This window comes from Hirundo rustica, chromosome 2 (genome assembly GCF_015227805.2).
Source record: "Hirundo rustica isolate bHirRus1 chromosome 2, bHirRus1.pri.v3, whole genome shotgun sequence".
NCBI classification, from domain to species: domain Eukaryota; kingdom Metazoa; phylum Chordata; class Aves; order Passeriformes; family Hirundinidae; genus Hirundo; species Hirundo rustica.
The window spans coordinates 46,175,775-46,187,847 of record NC_053451.1 but is presented as its reverse complement, the minus strand read 5'-3'; the positions used below and the strand labels follow the sequence as shown (position 1 = coordinate 46,187,847).

General features: G+C 35.1%; 1 protein-coding gene across 6 annotated transcripts in view; it reads right to left on the bottom strand.

The window, feature by feature from the left end:
• SGCG (sarcoglycan gamma) overlaps positions 1–12,073 on the bottom strand; it is a 107,467-nt gene that overhangs the window by 43,184 nt on the left and 52,210 nt on the right. For all 6 annotated transcript variants that reach the window (XM_040055863.2, XM_040055867.2, XM_040055865.2 and 3 more), the window contains 2 exons: positions 5,015–5,116; positions 664–751 (listed from right to left, as the gene is read on the bottom strand). In XM_040055863.2, the coding sequence (XP_039911797.1) occupies positions 664–751; positions 5,015–5,116 (190 nt within the window). The remainder of the gene's footprint in view (positions 1–663; positions 752–5,014; positions 5,117–12,073) is intronic.

Genomic DNA, 12,073 nt, shown 5'->3' with positions numbered 1-12,073 from the left:
CTTGTAAGAAATGAGTTAGTAAATTGTTACATTCTTCTCCAAAGTCAAATGAAGGTTGAAAAATAGTAACAAAGCTAAGAAAAATTTTGTCAAAGCTCACACATATTGTTGCCATTCTTACTTTAAAAGCATGATTTAAAGAGTGAGGTCTGTTTATTTTTGCTGCCAAGATCTCTCACATCTGTCTAGATCTATTGGCTTCACTGAGTAAACGGATGTATTTTACTGCTACCATAGATAGTAAAAGATACAAATGTCTGAGTCTTGAACTTGAATTTTTTAGGATGTCTGCTTGAATGTATTAGTTTCTGGAACACTAGGAAATAAAGAGAGACTCTAGCTATGTTTTCTTGTTGCATTTTCTTAGAAATTGATTTGCAACTACCAATAGATATTTACACAAGGAAAAAAGGATAACTTTTGCAGAGACCTTTCTTGCATAACTGCAATAAAGAAGTGCTTCAAAGCATTAAAGAATTAATGCTTGACTAAGAAATTGAAAATATACTGCTGCACTTTCTGAGTGGCAGGTGGACTATTTAAATATGACCACAACAGTAACAAATAACCATGTGTTTAGTGCTTTATATTCTCAAATCTGTATACAAATATTCATTACAATGTTTCCAAAGCAGTGGACAAGAAATAATTACTCAGACTTACCCACATTTAATCTGCCTGTGACTTCCCCATTTGAATTGCGTGCATTCACAGTCACATTGTGAGTAGACTGGAGAAGCAGTGATGAGTCCTGAAGTACAGAGACAGAAGAAAAGTACGTTGGACAGAACAATCAGAATTGAGAACAATTTTCAAAATTTAGTCTAGTGTTGGTATCAACTCAGTCACTGAAAGGTCTTTGCAGCTACAAAACTATCCACAGATACCATCACATAATGTGGGCAGACATTTCTGATTACTACAACTATACCAGAAATAAAGTAAAAAAAAAAAAAAATTAAAGGGAATACATCAGGTGAACAAAATCTGTGTTACCGGACCAATGAACATGGCTGCTAACATTTTATCTTTTAGAAAAAATGCTTTAGTACTAGATTTAGTACTTCATGTACTTTCAGTACATAACTGAGACACCTAGAAGACAGCCATTTAGTTGAGTGTGAGCACCACACTTTGAGAATTCATACTGTTGTATTAACTTTGTCAGAAACATGCATGTGCATTCTGCTTCCTCAATGGTCCAAGCAGTCTGTAGGCTGTGGCCTAATTTTGGCACCTGGCACTGACTCTCTAGGCACGGAAGCTGCAACAGGGAGTGATGGAGAGAGTGGCAGGCTGACTAGATCAATGCTGACTTCAACAGATGACACTACAGGTGATTTTCAGGGTAATCATAGTGGCCACCATCTTTACTTGACATTATGTATCAGAAAATTACCTGGGGACAAAAAGTCTTATCATGGTCATTTGGATCAGCAAACTGTAAATACACTGGTAGACTTAAAAAAAAGTGAAGTTTTCTGCAGTACAGGTGCTTTCATACTAAAGCCTACCTTGTGTTCAAAGGACGAGAACTCAGTGAGTGATAAGAAGTTGCCAAAGTACCAGGGAATACTTGGTAAGACGTGGGCATCAGCAAGCTGCCTGCTTGTGACTTCAGTGGAGATACCCATTCCTAAATAAATGACTTTCTAACTACTGGAATGTTGTTAAAAGATCAGCCTCTTTCACAGCTATGGCTTCTAGTTATTTTTCTGGACTCATCAGAGACTATGCAGTACCTTGAAGGGCTAACCCCTGAATATAACCCCAAGGCATGTCCTCATCTCAATTTAATGCCTAAAGTATGAGACAACCTGAGAATTTTAAACTCTTTTAATGTGATGAATTTTACTATAAACACTTATTTAGTAACAGAACCACAAACCTGATAAAAAAGTAATAAAATAGAAGCAACACACAATTTAGACTCAAATTTAAACATTTTTTTTTTAAGAAAACAAACGGTATCTCACAAGTAGGTAGAAAAGCTCTCTCAAAAGAAGTCATTAAGTGAGCAAAATAAATTAATCTCACTTTGTAAATTATATCAGGAAAACATGAAAGCCCACAGAATTAACAAAATAATGAAAAGTCTTAGGAAAAAAGTAAGTTATGTGTTAGAATGAACATTAATGGTAATAAGTTAGTATAAAGTGGAAAAGGAAGGTCAAAAAAGTATTGGGTATTCGGTAAATATAGTACATTTAAGTATATCTGATAAATGACCCACAAATCTGGGCATCTTTATTACAATCGTTTGATTGCCACTGATTGATTAAAAAAAAAATATTAATTTGTGATATCAAATGAAAGTGTGAATAAACCGTACTCTAGACCTGCTGCTGCCATTTATGTGGTTTTGACTGATTAAAATCTAGTAACATATTTAAAAAGGGTCTTCTTTTATCTTTCCATAAAGATGTTTTGGCAAAGGTGCAATGGTCTTGCCCACAGTTCTGTGTTTGGACTCATAACGAAGGTATAAACTTGTAATAGGCTCCAGAGACAATGCACAGCATGTAGATTTTCTGCTACATATTTTCTTAGCACTTTGGAGATATCATTAGGTGAGAAAATCTCTTAGGAAACTGCAAGGAGAAAACTATTAAGGCAAGGAAGAAAGCTGTTTTGAAAGCAGGGAGGAGCCTGGTGCTCCAGAACAAACTTAGAAAAAGAAAGCTTAACAAATAAGTAACGTTATGAGAATAAACACATAAATGGCAACTCAGGAGACCAAGCTGCAGGCAATTAAGCCTTTAGAGAGTTCAAATATTTTAAAAAGCAAAGATACAAACAAAAAACCTCTGATGAATTGTCAGTAGGCAGAGAGAAGCATGCTACTAATGATCATGACGGGTCATTGGACAGCTAAGTTTATATTAGATGCTGCCACACCTCTTTTTCCTACATTGTACTAAATGTATTAAGAGCTGAAAGGAATATTAAGGGAGCACAAATGGTAGCTTAACACTGCATAACGATCTTTGGGACTAGAGGGAGTTCTTAAACATCAGCTGTGCTGGTCTTAAAAAGTTAGGTCTTAACTGGATAAACAACCTCAAGGGAAATTCACCAAAGCATGTAAGTCGCTTTCTCACTGCCTGTGAGGCAGAAAAGAATACAGCATAAGAAGCTAAATGGAAATACAGATATAGTAATGGAATTTCACTGTCTTAATTAAAAGCTGTTCCTGAAACTGGAAATACTTGTTGCAGAAAGAGAGAAAAAGAAAAGCTCAATATAAGTAAAATATGTTGGCATTGCTTAAATTATAGTAATCAAGCACGTTAACAACCTCATTCTGATAAATTTATTTACATTTTCTCTTGCTATAGCAATATAAACACAAACTTTTTTCCTAGTGTCAGGAAAGTCTCATGGCTGGCTATTTCTTCACAGTTACATACTTGAAGATACAAGAGCCGTATTTGGCTTTTACTTTTACTAAAAAGTACTTTATTCAATTAAATGTCCCATTGGTTGTAGATAATATTTACAAAACATAAAACTTTATTTTGTGAGGCACTGGACTATGGACAATAGTTCTGAAAAGTATTTTATTGGCCAGAAGCAGACATCTCTTTACAAAAAACTCAATGGAATAAGTTTCAGAGACTCCCTGGATAATTAAAATCCAAACCAGAGTCTCTCTTCCTTTTTCCAAATGCACAACTTCCATACCTTTCCCATTCTCAGTGACATTTTAAAGTTAATAATTTTGATGAATATTTGACCAAGTATGGTATTCCTTTTTTACCTCACTAGTAATAACAACAATAGACTTTTCTGTCTAGGTAGACTAGATTAAATACTATGTCTTCCCATTTAGACGTGTAAATTTTATACACATAAATATATAAACATACCAGATGTTTCTGGAATTGTCCTTGAGGAGAAAAAACCTATATATTTTAGAGAAATCCTAACTTTTCCTTTGGGATCCACGAATTTTAAAGATACTGAAACTATTCTGTAGTGGATGAATAAACAAAACAAGCAGTTTCCTAGGGAAGCCTACATTAAAAAAATAATCTCAATAAAAATAATGAAAACCTTTCTATACACTCCCCAAGTTTTAGCATTACTCATGTACGATAACAATTATAATTCCTGTTAGAGCTGCTTATCACATGCTTAAGAGATAAATGTTAATTGTGACAAAGCATCATAACACTGACCTTGTAAAGTGTGCAGAAATATGTGTGTATACAGATGTGATATATGTCCTAAAGTTAATTTGTGTTAAATGTTATAATATGTAATTCATTCTCTGTAAGATGTAAGTTTTATTTCTAATCGAGTGTACAACGGGTTAACTGGGACTGAGACAGCACGAAGGGGGACACAAGGAATTCTTTTGCTAAAAGATTGCACGGGAGGAACATGAGAAAACTATGCCAAGAATTACACGAAAAGGGACATGAGAAAACTTCTGCCGGGAATCGTTAGAGGAGAAAACAAAAGGATGGAAAAGGGAGATGGAGAACTGGAGAACCGAATGATTACATCAGATCGATATCTTATCCGTCCCCGTCCGGCATTAACATCTCTACACCGTATCCGGACACAGCAATCATGACATTGTTCTCCAGCACAAATCCATTCAACTCGCCAGAACCCAAACATGAATACCTAATGAAGCTGCCTCGGGAGTCTTAGAGTCCCGATTTTCTCTCCGCGAACCAGTGTATAAAAATCGACAGCCCCAGACCAAAATGTGAACTTGGGGGGTGACAGACTGACAGAGTGTGTTACCGTGTTCACCCAGCGCCGAAACCCCGGGGTTCGACGCTGACCTTTTAATTGTAGCTATCGAAGACTGTTATTAAGTCTCAAAATAAAATTCTAAATTTTGATTTATTGAATTTGGTCGATCGTATTTATTACACAAATATACATGTACATACATATATATGTATATATTTTTTTTACATGACAGAAATCATGGAAAGTTCAATTATTCAGAAGCACATTCACTTTATTTAGAATTATTGCAAGATTACCCACTTACCACTCTCGAATGGATTTCTTTGGCATAAAGAGGGAATAAGAATTCAGATTCCCCTTCCAGTCGAAGGCCTTCTTTTGTAACACGCAGGTGTCCCATTCCAGTCTGAGGAGAAGATGTGAAGATTATGCAAAATTTACTATTGTTGCTGTATTTATTTTGTGTTCTTTTCATGAATTAAACATTTTCAAAGCTACCTGCCTCGAGTCTACTGATAAATATACAAATAGTAATGCATGTAAAATTTTGAGAATTCCTTATTTTTTTTCCAGGAGTAATTTCCTGTGAGAAATTGCAGGTTTCATGAAGTCATTAAGCATGGTGTTTGCTTTCTTCTTTTTTTTGGGGGGGGGAGGGGAGGGGGCAAGGATGTGGAGTGGAAATACAGTTTAATAGTCATTAAATTAAAAAGAAGTGCATTTGTATTGGCTGTACTGAAACAGCTCTTGTACTTGTCTTTTTAAAATCTAATGAACAATAAACTTTTACAAATGAATACACACATAAAAAACCTTACATTAACATGTCAGGGTTAATGCTATCATTAATGTAAGCCTACAGAACAGGCAAAGAGGGATTTTTATTAGTATCCATTTTCAGCAATTACTTCTTTTAAATTAAGTTTTAATTCATTGGTTTAGGTTTGTTTTTTTTTTTTTTCTCTAATTGTAGGTCAAGGCTCTATATCTCATTATCAGATACATTTTTCTCTATCACCTGCTTCTCAGTTTTCTCATCCCTTCTTTGCCATTCCCTCCTGCTTTCAGCCCAATTATTCTTTCTTTTTACTCCCTTTTATCATAATCATAGACTTGATATTGTGAAAAATGAATGAAGAATTACTTCAGTAAGTACATCTGAGGGTTTGCAGGCTTCAGCTGCAAAGTATTTCACAGGTATTTAGCTAATTTGTAAACTATTCACCCCTTTCCCTGACACAAAGAGTGACAGAAAACTTGCCACAAAAAAACCCAAAAAACCCCAAAAAACAAAAACAAACAAACAAACAAAAAAAACCCCAAACCAAGTCAAAACAAAAACAAAACAACAACAACAAAAACAAAAACACAAAAACACCCCAGCCTTCAAACTTGGCTACATGAAAATATTTCAAGGCAACTGCTGTAAACTACAAGGAGCAGATGGAAGGGCTAAATAAAAAAAATAAACCCCAAAAAAGTATTTCCACTCCAAACAGTTTTCAGGTAGTTCTCCATGTAAGCAGAAGAGATACATAACAGGCCACCAACTACACATCAATAAATTGCTCATCTAACGAATTATGCTTGCCACTGATAAAAGTTATAATTGAAGAGATGGTAATTGCTTTCAAATATATGTTCTGACTCATCAGATTATATATTTATATATATAATTCTAAGTAACATATCAAACCAGCCTTCAATGAAAAATCATAGCTATTTTTTTAGCAGGCCTGAAAGGAGACAAAGATAAGAAACAAGTTTTAATTAAATGCCAGAAGGTAAGAAATGTCCATTCACTCAGTCCACTGGAGAGTACAACTACGATTCTTCCACAGCAAGATTTGCTTCAGGAAAGAGGCTTTTAGAGCAGCTATTTATGGAATCTGTTTTACAGGGTCAAATATTTTACTGCTTTGAAATACATAATGTACTGACTTTCCTCAGTGGAAACAGATACGTTTTCCAAATTCTAGACCATTGCGAAGCTTTTAAAAAGAGCCCCGTATATACTGATACATCCCATAAGGCAAAACTAAAATAATACCTATGATGAGCTTTTAAACTGACAATTCCTAGCCAGCACTGATTTAGAAGTATGTTTTTCTAGTGAAGACTCCACTCAGTTTTTTCTAACCTGCAACACTCTGACATTATAAAGACACATAGGTTTTAAGACAAACACTTTTCAAAAGTCTGATGTCAAATATCAGGATATTCTAAAGAAATGGCACCAACAAGTATCTCCTCTTTTATTAACCAAATTCAGGGTCTGATTATTTGCTCTGAATTCATACCTTTTCCCATCAGGTAAAAGCAGTTTATATTAGATATCACGTTTAAACAGAGTTTGCATTATTATTACATGCATAAATATAAAGAACTAAATCAATACTATATTATAGAGTAAGTACAAAAAATGACATCCACAAATCTGAAATTTAAGAAGGCAGAGGAAGAAGTAGCAATTAATTCTTGCTCTGAAGCAGAATGGGGAAAATTAACAAACTCCTGGGTTGCAATCTCTGTCCTGCCCTTGGCAGGAAGAAATTTTTAGTAGAGACCAAAAAAAATTAAAAAGTGGAAAAAATGATGCAATTTACTCAGCATCCTCTTTCTAATGGATTCAGGTTTCTCAGCAATGTTTGTGAAAATGCTATGAAGATAAAGAAATGTTGACACAAAGAATAGTATATCACATGACAAAACTCAGCACTTTCAACTTACCTAGAAGTTCCTATTTTTTCAGTAAATCCAGTCATATCCCCCAGGTTTACTTTGTACAAGTATATCCTCCAGTATGCCGTATTTTCTTCATCAGATATTTATTTAAGCATTGACACAAAGCTCACATTTTCACATATTTACCTAACAGCCTCATGATCCATTCTCATTGACCACTTGGGAAGTGGAAACCCAGGGAAACATGGGTTATGTGCATAAATGATTATCTGTGAGGACTAACATAAACTTTGTAACATGCATGCAAACAATTAAAAAGTGGATTTTATATAATGACCCTCACTTCTATTACCTTTGTGACTGCAAACAATTATTATGTTTTTAGTACAACAATATTTGAGCATCTTAAGATTGTAACAGTATTGAGTTATGCAATACAGTGAGATAGGGGAATTCTATTATGCCCCTTGTATTAACTGGCAAATTGAAGTTACATGGAATATAAAAGAGAGGGGTTTAGAATAAACAACCACCCCAATGCACTGAGATTCAATGCTAAGTTCCATGAAAAGGCAGAGCATAATAGTTACACATAATGTTCTCTCAACAACCACTCTGCTTCTTACATTACCAATTGTTTTTTACTGAGTATTGCGGCTTTCTCAGTGATGAACTAGCTTGATGCTTTCTTTTTCAAGGAATTGATTCTGTCCCTATTCAAATAATTGACTAAAAATATTTCTACTGATTTGAGGAAAGGGACCCAATACCAGTTAGATGTGGACTTGGATGCAGTAGTATAAGTTATTGCTTAGGGTGGGCGAAAAAAAGGTGCTTTGTCAAACACAGGAGATGTATGGCAAGTCTGGATTCTGGTTATCCTGATGCCGGTGACTGTCACTGCTTCAGTTTGCTGGCCCTGAGCTGTAACACACTGTTGTACATGCAGATATAGCTGAGACTCACATTTTGTAATTATGCAAAGCCCTCAGCAAGGCAGGGATGCAGCTGTACAGCAGGGAAGGATGAAATGGCATCTCTGTAGACAGCCATCATGTTTTATTACTGCAAGGAGTTGACTAGTGTGGAAACTGCTGGCAGCTGCCAAACTTATGCACCAAAGATGCAACTTAGCATTAGTGTTCACAAAGGTGTGACCAGTTTTCATTTCAGAACTGTTTGACTTATTCTAACTGCAGCAACAGGATGTCTTCAACTGCAGTAGAAGCATTTTTTCATAATTTGAAAATGCTCCCAAGCAGGTAAGTGCTTGGAGAAACAGAGATAAAGGCTTCTACCAAAAAAATTCAATCTATGAATCCTTATAAAAGCTCATCAAAAGACTCCTTGATTGAGAAGTCCTAATCTAAAAGGCATTTGACATCTATTTTTCCAGTGAATTATCTACACAGGGATACTCCAAACCAGCTGAAGTGAGTAGCCACCACTGCAGAATCCTAGGTAAGATACTTTGTGTTGTGGAAAATCTGGATGGGAGGACCATCTTGAATGTCTTATCATTCTCTTACACTCTAAACACAGACTCCAGACTACTAGGAGAGGAAAACAAGCAGATGCAGCTCTAGGGCTCTTACACTCACAGTGAGTTGCTCTCAGGCAGCTGAGCCTCATGCTGTCTATGGCATATGGAAGCAAAAGAGCATCAGGTGATTTATTTGGGATTTATCTCTCAAGAATATGACAATGTAGGTTTGCTGCTGTAGGCATGTGGCCCTTAGAAATGAGCATGAGGCACGGGGAACATCCATTCAGTTTAAAAATGAGTATTTCCAGTCACCTGAAGTCAATCAGTAACTACAGCTTTTATTTTCCTACTAACACTGAAACCAATACACCTTGGCTCAGTATATTTGGTCAACCACTCTCCATAGCATATGTCATAAAATATCACATCATCACTGTTTCTGCACCTTCTCAGCATTAGACTCAAATGCAGTCCTTGGACTCCTCTGAATAAGAGAAATTGTACTTCTCCTCTGTGTATCAGCTAAGAGCTGCAAGGGAGGATGTGTATTTTCTCCTTTTGGGGAGAGACTGAAAACTGGAAAGACAGGCTGGCCCATATTTTAGTACGGTTACACCAAAAAAAAATCTTGAAGTTGATTCCAACATTAGTTTTAACAGACATTCAATTCAAATCAAGTAGCTTCTGTCTCAGGAGTTAAAAGCATGTTTGATTTGCAGCATCTGCTCCCTGAATATTCAAGCTTTCCATATATTACAAGTCCACACACGCTTTAGTGGCTGAATTAAACCAGTAATGATATTAACTTCAGAGCAGAAAGGATGCAGCATTTCCACTCAGTCAAATCCTCTTCTTTTCTTGTAGGATTCTTACATCCTCCTTCTAGGCCAGATCAAGGGAAGACCTTGGCAAATTCAGACCAAGACATCACTTGTTGTGCCCCAAAGCTATTTCAATTAATGGCTTTATAGATCCAGCTTGCACTGCAGTACTTCTTGCAGCAATTACTATTTAGAGAACTTGCTTTGCAAACAAGAGTGTACTGTTTCATTGAGATAATAGGACTGTGGGTAGAGATTGTTAAAGAGCAATCAGCAAAACAGGATTGGTAATGAATCTGATGAAACTCTCTGTTTGACTTACAATATCAATTTTGGAGCTCAGTGCGTGCTTGGTATAATAACATTACTGATGCCTCATCTCATTTTCAGTTGAAAGGACTCTATCTGCTGGACTCAGATAGAGGTTATCTGACTCATCTGTTCAGATGACAGTGGAGCCTTTTCAGTCAAAGACACTGGTCAATCAGAGCCCTCAGCAACAGCAAGCACTCCTGGTATAGAAGTTAGTCTCACCTGGCTTAGGGCTGGATACAAACCAAACCACCATTTGCAGACAGGACTGAAAAGTGGGTTGATAATATTTTGAGATTTAGAAAAGTAGATGGCCACTTTGAATTCAACAGGTTTGTAAGAAAACAGCTACGAATTATGCAAATTATCAGCTGATGTTTGCTTATATTTATAACATTTTTTTCATAAAAGAGAACTCATATTTAAGATGCATACTTTCAAGATATTTTCAGGTCCTCTTTTATCTTTGTCCTGATGTACAGAATAACAAACTTCCTTACTTAAAGTATTAATTAAAACAAGTGTTACTCAAGAGGAAAGAATATATTCTCAAAACAAATTCAGCTTTAGCTTCATTTCCTTGTTCAGCAAGGACCAAATTCTGTCTTTGGTTCTGTAGTGCAAAGATACTAAAAACTGCCATTACATCTGGCATTATATCTCCTGTGTTAGAAAAACAGACTATAAAGGAATAGACTGCTACATGTATTTATTCAGGAATTATGTTTTTATAAGTTGGGTAATTAATTTTATTATATTAACATTTGTAATTATGCAACTTAGATAAAGGAATGGAATTAAATATTTTCCTTTTTTCTGTAAAGGTTGTCAAAACAGTACACTTAAAACAAGTGTTCCTCTGCATCCTTTTACATATCCATGATTTGATTCAAATTATAATTCAGAATAATGAAATGCTTTAAGAAAATACATTTAAATGAAAGTATGTATCACTACTGAAAAGTCTTTGGCAACAGTTTTCTGCAGTAAGTATCTCAATATCTTTCTATTCAATTATTACTCTTTGCATAAAATATTTAGATATTTGTCTGATAGAGAAAATGGGAATGACTGTAGCCTGATTGGAGGGAAATTGTATTTAACTTAGTAGCAAAATACAGCTGTTTAGGATTACTCAGAATAGAAACTATGGAATGTTCTTTGTTCTGACATGAAAATTTGGATAAGAATTTATGAAAAATTCAATAATTTATTTCATTTGAGTATTAAGGTAATGTAACGTTCTCAAAAGGGCAACTAATTCCATGGAGCACCTACTGTTAATCACAAAACACACAGAAAGGCTGTACAAAGCCCACTAATGTGTCTTCAGTGAAGGAGAACTCTTTCTGTAAGTGTTCTTTACTGTACAGTTTCATCGCTGTCTGCTCTGATTTTAGGTGTTCCAAATGATTGAGCATCTCCAATTTAATAAGGCATGCTATTACACAGTCTATTAAATCTCACTGTCAGAAAGTGTTAACTGATTTTCAGTTAAAATTTTGCTTTCTTAATTCATTACATTCCTAGTTTCATATTTCTGTATTTCCTTAAGTACTTCCCTCCATCTTCAGTGCCTGAGTTTATCAAGCGCTTAAATAGTTGTTTATACAAGTATTTTATTACAAAATAGTTTTTTAATTTCAAAATACGTAATTTATTCATAGATTCAGAGCAGCACCATTATCAGTCAACTAATATGTATATATAGTAAGATTATATATAGTTTGCTTTTCAATGTCTTATAAAATGAACTATCAACAAATTACTATTGCCTTACAGAAAACTTTGAAAAATAATTCAAAAATATTTTTAATACTTAAAAAATTAAAAAATAATTTTCAATACTTTGAATATTAAAAATATTCATTTTTAATGGGAACACCAGAAGTTTAGAAGGGTGCTATATCTGTGATAAATGTTTCTGGGAATAGCTACATGGGTAGAGTAGTCCCCAATTAAAAGTAAGCCAGAAGAAGAAAACACCTGTCAATAATATCTAGACAACCCTGCATGTTTTTGTACAACTGCGGCAATTCCCCTGTTTATGCCAGTGCCA